Source organism: Lichenostomus cassidix, chromosome 11 (genome assembly GCF_008360975.1).
Source record: "Lichenostomus cassidix isolate B80296 chromosome 11, HeHo_3.0, whole genome shotgun sequence".
Lineage (NCBI taxonomy): Eukaryota > Metazoa > Chordata > Aves > Passeriformes > Meliphagidae > Lichenostomus > Lichenostomus cassidix.
The window spans coordinates 2,595,869-2,612,849 of record NC_139492.1 but is presented as its reverse complement, the minus strand read 5'-3'; the positions used below and the strand labels follow the sequence as shown (position 1 = coordinate 2,612,849).

At 46.7% G+C, this 16,981-nt stretch overlaps 1 protein-coding gene across 7 annotated transcripts; it reads left to right on the top strand.

The window, feature by feature from the left end:
• Nucleotides 1–96: 96 nt before the first annotated feature.
• On the top strand, nucleotides 97–15,125 carry MTHFSD (methenyltetrahydrofolate synthetase domain containing). 7 transcript variants are annotated; one of them, XR_014854471.1, is made up of 10 exons: nucleotides 124–289; nucleotides 674–733; nucleotides 830–943; nucleotides 1,573–1,686; nucleotides 3,352–3,442; nucleotides 4,233–4,345; nucleotides 4,561–4,686; nucleotides 12,313–13,637; nucleotides 14,558–14,645; nucleotides 14,767–15,125. XR_014854471.1 is itself a non-coding variant. In XM_085071422.1 (9 exons), the coding sequence occupies exons 1-9, from the start codon at nucleotides 109–111 to the stop codon at nucleotides 12,826–12,828; spliced, it is 1,278 nt and encodes a 425-aa protein (XP_084927548.1). In that variant the 5' UTR covers nucleotides 97–108; the 3' UTR covers nucleotides 12,829–15,125. The 7 variants fall into 7 exon arrangements, 4 of the variants coding, with proteins under 4 accessions (XP_084927548.1, XP_084927547.1, XP_084927549.1 ...); XM_085071422.1 differs by adding an exon at nucleotides 97–115 and having other exon boundaries at nucleotides 153–289; nucleotides 12,313–15,125; XR_014854469.1 differs by having other exon boundaries at nucleotides 14,558–15,125.
• Nucleotides 15,126–16,981: the final 1,856 nt, after the last annotated feature.

Below are 16,981 nucleotides of genomic sequence, written 5' to 3'. Positions count from 1 at the left end.
ACGGTGACGTCACTGCTAAGGGGAGTGGGCGTGGCTTTGGTGACGTCAGGGCGCGGCGGAGGGCGGGGGTGGCGGTGACGTCACTGCTGAGGGCGGGGCCGGGCGGCAATGGCGGTGCCGGGTGACAATGGCGGGCCGGGTGACAATGGCAGGGCTCCCGGCGCTCGCAGGGCTCCCCTCAGCGCTCCCCTCCAAGTGGGACATCCGGCAGAAGGTGTGGGAGCAGCTGGAGGCCTCCGGGCTGGCCGAGTTCCCGCGGCCCGTGCACGGCCGCATCCCCAACTTCAAGGTACCGGCTGGGCCGCCTTGTCCCGCCGCTCCTTCCCTCAGCGCCCCGCGCCCTGCCCGCCCCGCGCCCGCCGCTTCCTCACAGCTCCCCCCAGTTTCCCGGCAGCGCCTCACAGCCCTCCAGGGACAGCAAACAAAACCACCTTGTCAATTGCAGAGTCCCACAATGCTTTGGCTGGAAGAAAGCTTAAAGCTCGTCTCGTCCCACTTCCACTATCCCTGATGGTTTCAAGCCCTGTCCAGCCTGGCCTGGGACGCTGCAGGGGTGAACAGAAAGTTAGGGTTAAAATGTGGGGAAATCAGCCTGTCTCATGGGCAAAAGGTGATGAATTGCCCATCTGTGCCGTGGGCCCGTCGGTGATACACTGATATTTTGTGCAAACAGGGTGCTCCCCATGCTGCCACGAGGCTCCTGGGCTTGCCGGAGTTCCAGGCTGCCTGCACAGTAAAAATAAACCCCGATGCTCCCCAGAGGAACGCTCGCTTCCTAACGCTGGAAGTAAGTGAAAATGTTCTTCTCTGGGTTCCTTGCCTCGCTCAGGGCTCTTTCCAGGCCTGCTGCTCCATTAGGGACATGGATGTGTTCAGCAGGGCTCGGGAGGTGAAGGTGGATCCTGACAAACCTCTGGAAGGTGTCCGGCTGGCTGCTCTGCAGGTAATGTCACCTCTGCCCGCTGAGCAGGAGCTGGGAGGGGACAGAAGGGCCTGGCAGCATCTCGGTGACACGTGGCACTGCCTCTTCAGGAGTTATTATGTGGAGTTTGGATTAATACACCTGTTGATGGAATGGTTTGGATTGGAATGGATTGTAAGGATCATCCCATTCCCAGCCCCTGCCATAGGCAGGGACACATTCTGCTATCCCAGGTGGCTCCAAGCCCTGTCCAAGCTGGCCTGGAACACTTCCAGAGCAGCCACAGCTTCTCTGAGCATCCTGTGCCAGAGCCACAGAAATATTGGATATTAGAGAAATATCCCTAATATCCAATCTAACCCTGCCCTCTGCCAGTTTGAAACCACTATGTCTTATAAAGCCACTAGAGATGCAGGAACGTCTTTAAAGATAGGTCCTTAAATACCTTCAAGGGTTAAAAGCATGTCTTAAATTTTATTTTTTAAATAAACCTTTTTCTGGCATTGTTCTATACAGGAGGGGGTTCGTCTACAGAGCACTGCACAGTCAACAGCACTATAGCAAACTGCATTGTCTCCATAGTTTTTAGTATGGGACAGTAAAAAAATACTTCTTTAATGTAAAAGGAGCCTTTTAATGTGGTTCCCCAGGCAAGGAAGACTTTGCTGGTTCCCACCCCACGGCTGAGAACTGGGCTGTTCAATAGGATTGTTCCCCCTCCAGGGGCCACCAAGGAGGTCCTGCGGAGATGTGCCACCTCTCAGGTAGGAGTGAGGGACCAGGGAGGGCTGAATCCATTTGTGGGACACTGTGGTGTTAGGAGAGAGCAGCTGGAAGTTGAAAAAACCAGAAATAATCTTCCTGTTAGGATGTTACTCCTGGGTTTGTGTACACAACTGCCATTAATGATTTTTAATCAGGAGAAAATTAGTTTTCTCAGTGTTTTTTGGAAAATCATGAGCAACTTGAGGTGAGTTAGATCTGTATTCATGCTACTACATTTTGCAGTTTTGAGCTGATGAACCCTCTGAGGAATGTTTTAGTGCTCACAGTTTTTTTGCAGAATCTCAGTAGAATATTAAGTGCTACCAGTTAGGAAAGATGAGTTATTTTCGAATGTGATAGCCAAAGAAACATGAATTGTGGCATTTGCCTCACGTAAGGCAGGAGCAGTGGTGAGGTTTGGTTTGCAGAGTGGTCTCTTGCTGCCCTCTCGTGTTACAATCTCACTGTACAGCCGAAGGCTGTTGCCAGAGAAACCTGGCGGAGTTTATATCCATCTTTATTTGCTAGGAAAACCCAACTTGTACAGAATAAACAGGTCACTATATAGATTTATTTCCTCCTTTATCTCCTGCTCAAGGCAATAAAATCCTGCAGTAACCCCATAAACAACCGAGGTTGTAAATAGCTGGTAATTAGTAGTGACTTTCTTTGTTGGAAGTTCTATTGGAGTCATTAACTAATTAAGCCATTCAGGGCTGAAGAGCACTTTTGAAAGAGACCTTTCTCTTGGCCTGCTGTCTGATCTGGGATCTTACCACCATGTGTCTGGTTTTTCCCCCACCCCACTAATGAAAAAATGCTGTTGGCAGTTTATATTTACAAAGCACTGTGCAAACAACCCTTACCACACACTGCTGTGAAGTGGCTAATGGGCATTAGTGCTGATAGTCAGCCACAGATTACTGAAGTTTTGGGGTTTGTGCTCTGCACAGAAAATGTTGGGTTCTTTGTTGTGACTTTAATATTGTTAATTTGTACTTAGCAACAAGCTGAATTGGTGTGAGGAGCATTTACATTAAGCTTTATACATATATTAAGATCAAAAGATACCTTTTTAAAAGTTCCAAACCTCTGACATTTAGAACCATAATTTTTAGTTTCTGCAGCTCTGGACAGAATTTTCTTAGGATGTGTTCTTTAGAGAACAGATTGAAGAGGGATGGGTTGAGCAGGGAGAGAGGGGAAGAAAAAAATTATTGCTTAATGTGATTTTAAACTTCTTTATACTGTAGCTGGCTGTGTCGAAATTAACTTTGTTATTTTTATGTCAGAATTAAATCAGGCATTTTTAGTGCTCTGGTATTCCTCAAGTTAGGGTGGGTAGGTAGGAAGTATCATTTACCCTCATTTTTAGAAACAGGTTTCCAAAAAAGTGTTTCAAAATATCAGGTTTTGATCCTAAATAAATAACCTTGCTTATTAAAATGCCCACCTCCCTTAGCTCTCCTTGGAGTGTGCCAAAATTCTTGTCACTGTAGTAGGGAATCTATTCTAGGATTCCCTGGGGGATAACTTTCCAGACATGTACAGCTTGGCTATACATGGAAGAGACACTTTGAAACGTGGATTTATCAAAATATCCTGGATTTCTGCCTTGGAAGGCTGTGCAGTCTGCAAACCCAAAATGCTGTTTTTTCCTGCAGGGTGTAAAAGACTACAGTGTGCCTGTGGGGCTGGATGGGAAAGCACGAGTGGATCTGGTTGTGGTGGGATCAGTGGCTGTGTCTGAAAAAGGTAAGGAAAAGCTTTCCAGGAGAAAAGGTCCCAAATCCCAATCCACAGTGTCAGCAAGGCCACACCACGTGGCACAGACAGATTTCTCCTTGGAGCTGAGTTGTGGGGGTTGAGTTCTGCCTGGGTGTGCCAAATCCCTGCTCCCAGTGCCACCAGGAAGAAGCAATGGCTGCAGGATGCAGTGGGCACACAGCAGCGTGGCTCAGAGCATGGTTTGGCCTTCAGGAGAATTATTGAGGCAAGCAATTCTTTTTGTTTTAAAAGAATCCAAGCAGGCTCCCTGCTCAGAGATCTGCTCTGCTCACACAGTGTGTGGGAAAGGATATGGGTTAGACCTGCTGATTCAGTACCTGCTTGGGGATCAGATTTTGCATTTTCTAGTATTTTGGAAACCTGCTGGGGCTGAAGAATTTTCCACTGACTTTATCCCTTGCCTAAAATAACACGTTTTTTGTGTGTGACCCAGCCTCCTCTTCACCCACATTAACCTGGGCTGGGCACAAATAGAAAGTTCTAAATACAATGGCTAAATAAACTGCTGTGTTAACCACATTAAATTTGTTTATTCTGAATGGGAAGCTTCTGGGATCCTTTAGGAATTCATTGAAACTGATGTTCTATTTCTCTTCAGTGCTGATTTCAAGGAAAATCTCATTCTGTAAGAGATGCTGATCTGATTTTTTTCCAGTCACAACTTGATTTATCTGCTGCAGGCTGCTCAGTTTAATGACACGATTTTAACAACAACTTTCCACTCTGCTGTTTGTTTCCCCACTTCCCTGTGCTCCAGGCTGGAGAATTGGCAAAGGGGAAGGTTATGCAGACATGGAATATGCAATGATGGTGTCCATGGGGGCAGTGCAGGAGGACACACCTGTAGTCACCATTGTGCACGACTGCCAGGTGAGTTCAGAGCTTAAAATATCCTCTCCCCAGTGCTGAGGGAATGTGGAAAACTCACTGCTCTTTCTGAAGAGAGGAGACATGGAATGATGCTGGTTTGGCATCTTCATTCCCATTGTCTTTGATGGATTTGCATGTGACAAGACAATCAGGGATGGTGCACAGTTGTAGGGAATTTGGTTTTAACTGCGTAGCAAATCTCTTGGTCCTTGCAGGTGCTTGACATAGCAGAGGAGCTCCTGGATGATCATGATTTAACTGTGGATTACATCCTCACTCCAACCAGGACTATCCAGACTAACTGCAAGCGACCAAAACCTCGGGGAATAATGTGGCACAAGGCAAGTTAAATCTTAACTCTCAAGTTAAATCTTAAACCTCTGCTAATGGTGTCTTTCTGGTACCAGTATTCTGTTGCTAAACCTTCCATTTTTATATATAAACACTTTTTTTTTTTTTTTTTTTATTAGAAATACTTGGGGAAAGAGTTTGGGGAAATACTTGGGGAAATACTTGGGGAAAGATGTGTTTGTCAGGTGAAACAAAGCAACAGCATCCATTTTCAGTGGGTTTTAAGTGGTAATTTCTCCTCCTTTTAAGTGGGAAGAGAATACATCCCTGCAGCTGAGGTTGCTGTATCCAAATTTCTGGCTGGAGCTCATTTTCAGGTGGAAGAACCATGACTCTAAACATGAATCTTTATTTATGGATAGTTCCTCTAGCATGGATTTGGCCTTTTCCCCTTGCCCAGTGTCAGAAACCTCCTCAGCTTCCCAAATAGTTTCAGAGAAGCCTTTAGTGAATTGTTTTACTGGAAGTTCCTGCTGGGAAAACTTTGTCATTGGATTTTTATTTCTAAAACCATCCAGTTAGGGAGCAGACACAACCCTGCATGATTGAGTACAGCAGGAATGCTGAAAAGAGGAACTGTGCACCCACATCTTGCAGAAACTGAGGAATTCTGAGGCAATACTTCTATGGAAATGAAAATCTTGTTTGTTAGGATTTGCCAACCAGCAAAGAGAGTTAAATTTCTTTAGGTAATGTATCTACAACAAACAAATTCTAGCCAGGACTATTTTTATTCCAACGGTGGGAGAGCATTTTACCCTGTCTGTGGTTGAGGATTTGAGGTTATAAATAAATAAATAACAGCTCTGTCTGTCCTAGTGCATTTTTTCCATTGAATTATTTTTGAATTGTAATTTTTTTTTAGGATACTATTGAATGTAATTGTGTTGAAGGCCTACCCCTTGTGCTCCATCCATCTTGCCAACATATTTTTGACATATTTTTGATCAGTTTGTCTGTCTTGGTGTCAGACTTCTCAGTAAGTGGCCTTGTGACACTTCATTATTTCTTTTTTCTGTGCCTTTAGCAGAAACTGAATTTCCTGCAGCTTTCACTGAGAATGGAGCACACGATTGACCCTTTATTTGAATATTTGAATGCTGATTTAACACCTCAGGCTGGCTTTGGCTGTTCTTTGGAGCATGTGGTGATTAAATAGGAATATTGGAGAATACCAGGCAGAGCAGGGATAATCATCCCTTTTCTGTCTTTTTGGGACCAGAACAAAGTGTGGTGTGTGTACATGAAGAAGAAATTACCATTATTCCACAGGGAAATGAGTGATATTTATTTTGTTTGTGCCTGTAGTAGTACCTGGATGTTCATCTCTTGCACAGAGGGTTCTGGAGGTGGGAGGTCTGGTTAATCACCAGGCTGTGAAAAAGGCAGGATTTGATAAGGGCTATTGAAGTGTTTGCCCTTTGGATTTTCCTGGCTATTTCTCCATCATTTTCTCTCCATCCTTTTCTCCTTCAAATCCTGGCTTTGCTGGTGCATTCCTGTTCCTCGGAGCAAAACTAACCGAGCCAAGAGGCAGTGAGTAAATAAATCATCCACTTCTAAATGTGGTGTTTTGTCAACAGCGAGTAGCTTAACCTCATTGTGAAGATGTGTGAGGTGGGAAATAACATTGCAAAGCTGTTGATCCTTGGGGAGCAGGGCTGGATCAGGCCGAGATAATGTTGAGGGGCTTGAATTGCAGGTGTTTGCAAACATAGGATTACAGCTGAGGATTGCTGCAAGGATGTGCTGTCAGGATCAGCAGCGCACTGTGCTTGCAGCTCCAGAGGGAGGGAGGATTTTTCTGTCCCAGCAGACAAATCCATGGCTCCAGGCTGCATTGCCATGCTGAAGGAGGTGCTGCATTTCCCTGCAGTGCTCTTGTTTGTCATGTTCCTTTTAAAGACTTCCAAAGAAGTGTAAGAGCCACGATATCATCAATAGCAAATAATCATTATCAACATCAACACAAAGCACTCTAGAAACACTTCCAAACCCAAAGGCAGTGCTGGGAGGTGTTTGTGGGGAGTTTTGTGCCTCTGAGGTCAGAGTTTTGAGACATCAGTATGAGTTACTGGAGGGCAGCAAGAGCTGCTGAGAGCTGAGCGCTCTGGAAAACTTTATTTGGATGCCAGTGGAGAATTATTTGGCTTCATCTGTCTTGAAAATCTAACCCATTGTTTCTGGGAACTCTAAATGCATCAAACTACTTGCTTTCTCATTTAGTATTTTATATGGGTAACTGTGATCTTTATCTGGGACACTGGCTATTATATTTGTCATAATTATCAAGTTATTTGTGCTGTGCTTATTTTAAATTGAAACTGTACAGACAAATTAAAATATTTGGGTTCATGGAGAGGGAAACCAGAGTAGTTGGTGGAAAAAATCACTGTTTTCTAGCAAGCATTTCCTTCTGGTTTTGAAATCATTCTTTTAAATCATTCTAAGAATTTTATAGCAGTAGGAAAAGATTTTTCCTGAAATGAAATGAACTGGGGGGAATCCCTGGGTATAATGCTGAAATAGTGGCAGAGATGGAAACCCTGTGACAACAAACAGCTTTGATTTGGGTCTGTGATGGGATGTGTGGAAAGCTCAAAAAACTTGTACATCCAAGCTGGCAAATCCTTTATCAGAAGAAAATTGCAGTCATTGTAGCCAAGGATTTTTGGTTTTTTTTTTTTTGTGTTTTTTGGGATAGTGGGAGCAGGGAATGCTTCCACATGCAGTTACACATCTCAACACCTTTGCCAGTGTTTGCCAATGCTGCAGAGCCCATGGAATCCAGTTTGGATGGAATGGAAACGGGTGGATTCCAAATGTGGGTTGCATAAGTGTCTCCTGAGGGACACCAGCAGACTCCACAGGCTGCCAGCTCCCAGAAATATGCCCTTGGAGTGTGTGTGCACATATTTGGACATTTTGTGCAAATGAATGATAAAATGTTCAACTGTGCTGGCCTTGCTGGCCTGGCCTTGTCTGTGCCTGAAATCCCTGTTTGCTCAGTGCTCCTGGAAATAAGGACACAACACGAAAAGTGGGGTCTGTCCTGCAGGTCTTGATGAGCAGTCTGGGGTGGGCAGAGGTGAACTTTTTCAAGCACCTTCTGCCCACCTGCTTGGAAGGAGTGATGGATCTGCAGCACTGGAGATTGTTTGGTGGGGTTGGCAGCCTTCCAGGGCAGCAGCATCAGTGTCCATCTTAAAATCATGGAATGGCTTGGGTTGGAAGAGACCTGAAAGCTCATCTCATTCCACCTGCCATGGCAGGGACACCTTGCACTATCCCAGGTTGCTCCAAGCCCTGTCCAGCCTGGCCTTGGACACTGCCAGGGATCCAGGGACAGCACAGCTCCTCTGGGCACCCTGTGCCAGAGCCTCCCCACCCTCACAGGGAAGAGTCTCTTCTATGTATGTAAACTAAATTTCCCCTTCTTTCATTTTGAAGCCATTTCTCCTTGTCCTGTAAGTGATGAGCAGTCCCTCTCCAGCTTCCTTGTAGCCCATTCAGATCCTGGAATGTGCTGTGATGTCTCCAGGCTGAACAGCTCCAGTTTTCTCAGCCTGTCTGCATAGGGAAGATGCTCCAATCCTCTTACCAACTTTGTGGCCTCCTCTGGACTTGATCCAACATTCCATGTCTTTCTTATGCTGGAAACACCAGAGCTGTGCAGAGGATTCCAGGTGGGGTCTGAGGAGATCCTCGTGTTCCTGTGTCAGTGAGATGAGGAGCTGTGGGAAGCAGAATGAAATAGCAGGGTGAGCACAGCCTCTAATCCCATCCAACCCCATCCAATCTGCCCTTTCCTGGCTGCCTTACTCCAGGATTGCACTGCTTCCAGGGAAATCACAGTGCTGCTTGCCTTGCCCTGGCCTGGATCAGGGGTCAGCATTACTCACTCTTGACAGAGGACAAACACATCCTTCACTCTCCCCAGCAAAATATTGAAAGTGGCTCTGATCACAGCTGTGGGGGAGCAGAGGATGAGGAGAGCCCTGGTGTTCCAGCAGGGATGTTGCAGGAGTCCATCTGCCACCACATTTTGGGATCAAACCAGGTGTCCTGAGAGTGCATGCTGTGGGTTAAGTGCTGGGAGATTTGTGCTGGCACTTGGCATCTGAGACTCTGTTCCTCAGGTTTCTGTCAGAAAGGGGCCACATTTCCCTCCTCAGCTCCTTTCCCAGTAATTGTGTGCCAGAAGAATTTATCCAGCCTGCTGTCCTCTTTCCCCAAAGCCATGGCAGGGAGTAGGCAGGATTATTAAATGATTAATTGCCTTTGGTGGAGTTATTTTTAACCCAAATCACTTCAGAGTTTATGGCACAGACCCACAAGCCCTTCTGTTGGCCAACCCCTGAGGGCTGAAGTGTGGAACTGCTCTGGGAATTGCTGGTCAAGGGATAATAGGAAACTTCTTCAGCTTTGGTTTCAAAGCTAAACCCCAACACTCAATCCAAGATTTAAAAACATCAATAAATGGTTTGGCCTTGACTTTATAGAGATGAGAGAAGCTTCCAGTGCTGGGTTTGTCTATGTCCACATTGCTGGATCAACCAGGCTTGGGGTGGAATGTCCCTTCCATCCTGGCTTAGCCTAAAGCAGTTGATGGGACAGGGATGGGGATAGGGACAGGGACAGGGACAGGGACAGGGACAGGGACAGGCAAGACTAGGGAGGGCTGCTTGGCCAGCCCAACACCCAGAAGTGTGCAGCTTGTTTGAAAGAGAGGAGGAATATCTTTGGCCTCTCTCCACATAAAAATAAATCACTGCAGTCCTCCACACAGCTCACAGGACAAAAGGAACTTTTTGCATGATTGTAATTAGCAACACATTGTACTACCACAGGGTTCTTTTGTTTGCTCTTTTGCAACAGAGCAGAACAAGCTTTTTCCTCTCCCCTGCCACCCACTGCCCTCTTTGCCCTTTTAGTTCTCACCCCCAAAACCCCAAAAACCCCAATGGATTTGCTTGTTGGATTGAAACCCCAAACTGAGTTTCTGCCTTTCCTTGGCATAAAAGTGAGGGAAACTAGGAAAGGGTTTAGAAGGTTTGACCCAGATGAAATATTTTCTGAATCCCCAGAGAGAAAGCCCTTAAGGTAAATCCTGTGCATCTCTTGTGACAGGATGGTGTCAGCTGACAGTGTCATAGCTTCTCTAACGTTTTTTACAAATGTTTCTAATACAAAAAAATAAAAGTCCCAAATCAGCTGCTGTTGTTGCTTTGGTGCTGTGAAGGTTTGGTGCTGTTGTGTCTGCACAGGCTGAATTTTAAGGAAATTACAGAACCACTTAATGGGGTGTTTGACAGAACTTTAAAGAAAACAGTTCATAGCCTTAACAAAAATCACAGAATCATTTAGGTTGGAAAAAAATCTCCAAAATCAAGTCCAATCTGTGATGAGTGCCATGCCCAGTCATTCCTTGGACACCTCCAGGGATGGGGATTCCACCACCTTCCTGGGCAGTAATTCCAATATCTAATCACCCTTTCTGGGCAGAAATTCCTCCTGAAACATAAATGCTGTCACTGTATCTTCCCGAGGTTGCCAGGAGCCTGAAACAGTAGCTCCAAGAGCTCCAGTCTATGCCAAAATCAGCTCAGTGAGAGGAGATACCTTGTTGAAGTCTCTTAGAGAGTGTGCTGTTCCCTGGATTATCTAAACCCTGCCCTTGGATTGCCCTTGAAAGCCTGGGAGTTCCAGAGTTTATCCTCTCGCTGCCCATCCCTGATTGCCCTAATCTCCAAAGCCCTGAGGATTTGCCCTTGGTAGCATTTCCTTTTCTAACCAAACCCCCAGCCCATGCCTTGGCAACTGAATTTAATTTGGGGATGAAAGGAGCTGTAAGAGCACTTGGGAAGAGATTGAGGTTGTGCTTTGGGCCCAGGAGTGATTGGTTGCATGAGAACAGAAAAATGTTTTTCCTGTTTGGTTTAATTAGCATGGAGCTTACATTTCACATCAAAATTTGACAGAGGACAGCAAATGTTCATAATGGTTGGCCAGTACAAACAAAGTGAGATGGCTTCAGCCCTTGGTTTGATGTTGTATCACTCAGGGAAGGGGAGTTTGCTGTCAAACACAGCGGTTGGAATTCTTGGCTGAGAAAAACAAATCGGCCCAGGAATCCACAGAGTAATAACTCTGCAAAATCTGGAAATGAGAAATGTACCTTTCTGAGTGAGGAGGCTCCTCGAGCCTCAGGGCAAGTCCTTGCTGTTTGATGTTGTGTTAGCAGGACTAGGACAGGCTTTATGGAAATTACACTTTTATTTAGTTCCAGCCCAAAATAAAACCTGCTTGTTTGCTCTTCAGAAGATGAACCCTGGAAACTTGAAGAGAATTCTGTTGAGTGATTTCCCTGTTACCTAATCCTGACATTGTCCCCACCCTGTCTTGGCTTTTCCTCGAGTCACTTCAGAGCTGAGCTCCTGTCCCCAGAGAGCTGTGCATTTTAGACTTGATGTTGTGCAGATCCAAACTGGCTGTGACTGTAACTGTAGGACCAGGAATTCAGAGTGAGGTCTGAGCTGGGGGATCTGCTAGTGCTGAGAGGTGCTTCCCTGCTGGAGTGGCTTGTTCCCATTCTGGGCTACCAGCCTGGGTCTCTGCTAGCTCAGCCATCACTTCCCCAGGCTCTGTTTTGCTCCTTACATTTCAGCATTGGATCTGGTGTTGATGGATGTTCAACTTGTCCAGCAGCCAAGCTGGAATTCCTCCTCCTTCCAAGTGCAGCGTGCAAGCCAAGAGCTCAACCACACTGGCTGGGGAAGCACTGCATTTCCTGCCAGTCTCTGAGTGCAGCCTGGGGCATCTCATGCCTCATATGGATGGGGTTCAGCTGTTGAGAGGAAGAGCCCTTCCAGAAAAGCTCCTTGGGAGCTGGGCATGGCTGGATGGCAGGAACAGAGAGCTCACAGTGGGAACTGCAGTGTCCGAGCGCTTCCGCTCCCTGCTCCAGCCCAGCAGAGCCGTGTGGGATGTGAGGAGCTGTGGGTGGTGTGGGAGGTCGGGTGGCACACAGGGGATGTGCCCCAAGCAGGGAATTTGCCTCCAGCTGGGCCCACATCCATAGGAGCCCTGCTCCAAGGCACGCTCTCACTGCAGCTTCCACCATTGTGTGACCCAGCCCCTGGGATTTCCTGTTCTGGTCTGGGGGAAAGGAGCACCAGGAGCAGCACCATTTCAGCTCTGCAGAATGGAAGTGGCTGATGGATCATGTAGGACTCTGCCAGAGCAGCAGCACAGGCCCTGTCAAAGCAAACACAGAGGGAGAACAAGGAGAATGCAGATCTGAAAGCACTCAGATAAATAAATGTCAAATTGGAATAGTCCTGACTTTGGTTGGGATTTGCCTGCTGGATCCGCATTGTGCTGTTTGCTTCAAGAGTCACTAATGTTTATTTTTGTCCTGCAGTGTGTATTTGGGGAGACACTTCCCAATCAGGCCAGCAATTAGGAACATTTGGAATGCTCTGGCACTCTGCATGGCAGCAGGATAATAAGGTTCTTCTCTTCTTATGGCACAAATGAGCCCTACTGCTGCTCATCTTTTTCTTGAAAGTGAGAAATCCTTTTATAATCATTATATCCATCTTCCTCCTGTTTAGGTCAGCTCTGAGATGCTGGGCAAAATCCCCATCCTAAAGACTCTTCGATGCAGGGAGAAGCAGGCTGGCAAGGATGTCACCCTCCAAGATGAACATCCAACCCTGGCAAACACCAGCAGAGCAGCAGTTTCAAACAAGAAGGTGATGGCTGCAAATACCCAACCACAGGCTGCTCCAGGCTCAGCTCCAGTGGGACAGCCCCGTGTGGAAAGTGATCCTGCAAATCCCAGATCAGAGGGATCTGACACAATTACCACTGTGTATGTGGGGAACCTGCCTGCCAGCCTGAGAGTGAGCGAGCTGAAAAGTGCTCTGAGGGAGTTGCAGGTGATTCCTGTGTGGCTGAACTGGCAGGGAGCACAGCACAGGGCTTTCCTGGATTACAGGGATAAAGGAACTGCAGACAGAGCTGTGTGCTCCTTGCAAGGCCTGAGCCTTGGGGGCAGTGCTCTGAGAGTGGAGCTGGCCAAGAGCCAGAGGGGCAAAGGGCAGGGAGAAATCAATAGTCACAAATGAGTGTGGAGGAGAAGAATAAAAAAAAAAAAGGTGTTTTCATTGTACTGTGAGAAGCCAACCTCTGTGATAATGTGCTGTGATTCCTTTGCCTCTGCGAGATAATGTTAATTATTGGAGTGGAAATGAAAAGCAGACACACCATGGTCAAAACCCGTTGGTGCCTTGCCTGGCATGGAATTCTTTGGGCAGTTGCTGGAGATTGCAGCAGATCCTGTTGCTCTGTGCCTTTGTCACCATCACTGTTGTTCTTCCACATCATAGTGGTGAGGGTGAGCCAGCACCACACAGCTTCTCCAGGTGAAAGTGCTCCCAGGTGCTATCCTGGACATGACCGTTCCATTCCAGTGTGTTAGGAAATAATGATTTATCTGGTATGGCTCTTATTACCTTTATTTTTTCCCCTTTGATTTCCTATTCCTGAAAAACAAGTTGAATTTTGGCCGAGCCATCCTTTCTAAACAGAAGCACTTTTGCAGTGATGCTGGGCACGTAGTCAAAGTAAGCATCTAAATGGATTTTTTTTTTTTTAAGTGAGAGTTGGAAACTTTTTTTTTCAGCCAGGGAGAGCTGTTAAGTATATTTTAAGTAGATATTGAGCCTCAAGGGTCAGATATATATACAACATTAAATTACAAGTTCTCATCATTATCATGTGGCTCTGTAGGGAAAGGCTCAAGGAAAGCATTGGAGCTGCAGAGCTGCATCCAGCCCTGGGATCCCAGTGCAGGAAGGACATGGAGCTGCTGGAGAGAGTCCAGAGGAGGCACCAGGATGAGCAGAGGGATGGAGCAGCTCTGCTGGGAGGAAAGGTAGAGAGAATTGGGATTGTTCAGCCTGGAGGATGGAGGACTTAGGGAAGATATCTCCTTTTCCAGGTGGAAAGGGACATTGGAGGACGTGGAGTGACAGGACAAGGGGCAATGGCAGCAAACTGACAGATAGCAGGTTTAGATGGGATATTGGGAGAAATTCTTCCCTGTGAGGATGCTGAGGCCCTGGCACAGGGTGCCCAGAGAAGCTGTGGCTGCCCCTGGATCCCTGGAGGTGTCCAAGGCCAGGTTGGAGCACCCTGGGACAGTGGGAGATGTCTCTGCTCACAGCACAGGGGTTGGAAGAAGATAATCTTCAAAATCCCTTCCAACCCAAACCATTCCGTCATTCTGTGAACCTCTTGTAAGGTCAACAAAGGCAAGGTTTCTGGAAAAAAAAAAAAATTTCATTCTCTGAACTGCTCTTTCTGCAGCTCCAAATGATTTCCAGTATCACTCAGTCTGAATTCAAACAAGCACTGCACAATCCTCTGGGTCTCATTTCAGGGCTTGTGCATTTCAGACTGAGAGTCAGGGGTTATGTTACTAACCAAGCACACTCACTACATCATCAGCTTCCAAAGCAGAGGAAAGAAAAGCAAAAAAATAATTATCCATCCCTGCCTGCCCCTTCCAAATGATGGCAAATGGAGAAATGTGATCATTTGCTGTGCCTTTTAACTCTGGAATATTTCTTGCTCTCGTGAAGATGTCCAGGTGACTTGAACAGTTAAAAGCCAGTGACTCTGCCAATGAAAACTTCAGCATCTCAAACTTCCCTGTTGCACTACCACCCTTTTCTGGTCAAATTTGTGGGAATTACATCCTCTACCTTATTTCCTTTCTTCCCATCTGAAGTTTCAGTGCAGACCTGTTTATGTGTTTTGTAAATGTGTTAACTTTGCTCCCTTTCCTGTCAGCCCAGCCTGCAGCCAGGGCCCAGTTGTGTTTGGACAAACATCTGGATGTTTTTCTGTTTGCAGTTGTGGTTCTGGGTGAAGCCCACAGGTGAGCAGCGCTGGCTCTGTGGCCAAATCTTCACTCTTTCCAGGCTGTCACTTCTTTTCTGTCATGTATTTCAAGGCCACATTTCACTGTATTTATCCAATATCTTTTTGCTTTATCCCAGCTGGCAGTTAAACCCCAAACCACACTAGGGAGGAGATGCTAACTAGGGGTGTGAAACAGGTTGGACATCTGGAGGAATTTCTTCATGGAAAGAAGTTTCCAGGGAGGTGGTGGAGGTGTGCAAGGAAGGACTGGATGTGGCACTCAGTGCTCTTGGCTGGTGACAAGGTGGGCATCAGGCATAGATTGGATTGGATGATTCTGGAGCTCTTCCAACCTTCATGATTGTATGAACTATAGTTAGGAAGAAAAATAATTACTATAAGCTTAAGCTTATTAGCATTTTGAATGGATTGGAATAACGATGCAGTGATCCTTGTATGTTTGATCAAAATTATTAATAAATGTCAAGATCTTTCAGGTGTTGCCATCTCAAGGTCAGTAATCACTCTCTGAAATCAGTGCAGTTTCTGCCTTGGACAGCCAGGGAAGCAAGGGCAGGGATGGAGCTCTTGGTGCTGCTCCTCTCCAGCTAAAAGACATTTTAATGCCAGATGCCAAATTGCTGTTTAATTAAATCCCACAAGAGTGCCCAAGGCACAGCCCTGCACAGCTTTTGGTGTCTCTAGCTGTATGATGTGGATTTTCTCTGATGGGCTGACCCAAGTTCCTCCTGGAGGAAGCAGCAGATTGTGTAGAAAAAGTGAATGGGGCAGCCTGCCTCTCTCAGATCTATTGTTCCAGGCTCTCTGCATGCTCAGGAAGGCATCACTTAGAGCAAAGTCAGAGGGATTCCTGTAAGTCCACAAAACTCTGAAATGCAAGAGGTTTTATTGAATCCTTGGGCTCTGATCTCCTAAGAAATCTTGAGGAAGTTTTGCTTTGGTCCAGCCCAAGAGTTTGCAAGATACCAACAACCAAACCATACAATCCATACCCTGGGGGATTTCCTGACTGAATTAACAGCCTTTAAAGAGGATAATTTAATAATAAATTCCTCATTCTGTACCTGCTGTAGCTGTGCCCTGTGCACAAAGATAGAAAATGTGCTTCATCTCAGGTGGATCCTGGCCTGGTTTTACTGCTTAGCACTCGTGATAAAAACATCAGCAGTGGCAAAGCGGCGCCTGGACACTGCAGAAAAGTCTGAAATGCTGCTGATAGCTCTCTACTCTGCTTCTAACAGGGAGTGCAGTGATCCCTCTCACAGCCTTGGGTTCAGCAGCAGCAGCAGGGCTGTGTGATGAGAAGAAACGTTCAGCAGTACAATGGGAAATGCTTTCCTGAGCCAACTTTGTTCAGAGCAATTAGAGCTGAGGGCTCTCTATTCTCTGCACAGCCCAATGTCCTCGCCTGTCATGTGGTTGGGCACATTCTTTCCAGCTCCTTTCACAGCACAAACATTTGGGATGCTGTTGCTGAGCTGCTGTTGCTGCACTCCCCTCTTTCTGAGGGTTCACTGAGGGAAGAGGCTGGTCTGGAGTGAACTGCTGGAGCTGGGAGGATTTGGGATCAGCAGTGCCCACCGAGGTGTGACATGAGGGATGTGACCTTCCCAGGGTGATTCTCCCCTTCCTACCCTAATTTGTGGGAGAAATACAGAGGGACACCAGGATGGGATGAGTGGAGCCTCTTCCAGCTCCATGCTGGAGAACAGGGTGACTTTGGAGGGGTTTTTTTGATGAGGACATCAGTCCCAGCGTGGTGTGTGGCACAGAGCAGTGAGGCAACAGTGGGATCTGCTAACAATGAGGGCGAGGTGGCTCCCTGCCACCCCCAAAACTGCACGGGTTTTCCTTCAGCCAGCCGTGTCCATGCATTTCCTGGAACAGGGACAAGGCCACACAGCTTCAAGCCACCAAAGACAACAGTAAACAAGCTGGGTTGCTGGGGAGGCTCTGAGTTACAAGAGTCAGAGACTGTTTGTTTCCGTGGAGGGGGAAAAAAGGGAGGAAAAAAATCTCTCATCAGCAGGGTGGGAAGGGATTAGAGCTCTTTTCTGGGTCTCACATCCAGGTCCACATCCAGCCCTCCGGCATCTCCCTGATCCCCTCCCAGCAAGCAGCCTGAAAGGACAGAGGTTTTATCCCATTATCTGTGGAGGCCAATGAAAAATGTCAGGAAAGGGATGGTTAAACACTGTCTTCAAGTCGTGCCTTTTTTTTTTTTTTGGTGTGCTTTTCTTATTTCATCATCTACTGCTCCAAAGGGAGAAACAAATGGCTTTTAGGGGAATGTTTCCATTGAAAAATCCAGCACTGGGGCTGTGTTTTTCT

Excerpts from the sequence above, each read along its gene's own strand:
- MTHFSD (XM_085071421.1), top strand. The coding sequence starts at position 128 with ATGGCGGGCCGGGTGACAATGGCAGGGCTCCCGGCGCTCGCAGGGCTC. Across the intron at positions 1,687-3,351 it reads GGAGATGTGCCACCTCTCAG|GGTGTAAAAGACTACAGTGT; the intron begins GTAGGAGTGAGG and ends TTTTTCCTGCAG. Across the intron at positions 3,443-4,232 it reads AGTGGCTGTGTCTGAAAAAG|GCTGGAGAATTGGCAAAGGG; the intron begins GTAAGGAAAAGC and ends CCTGTGCTCCAG.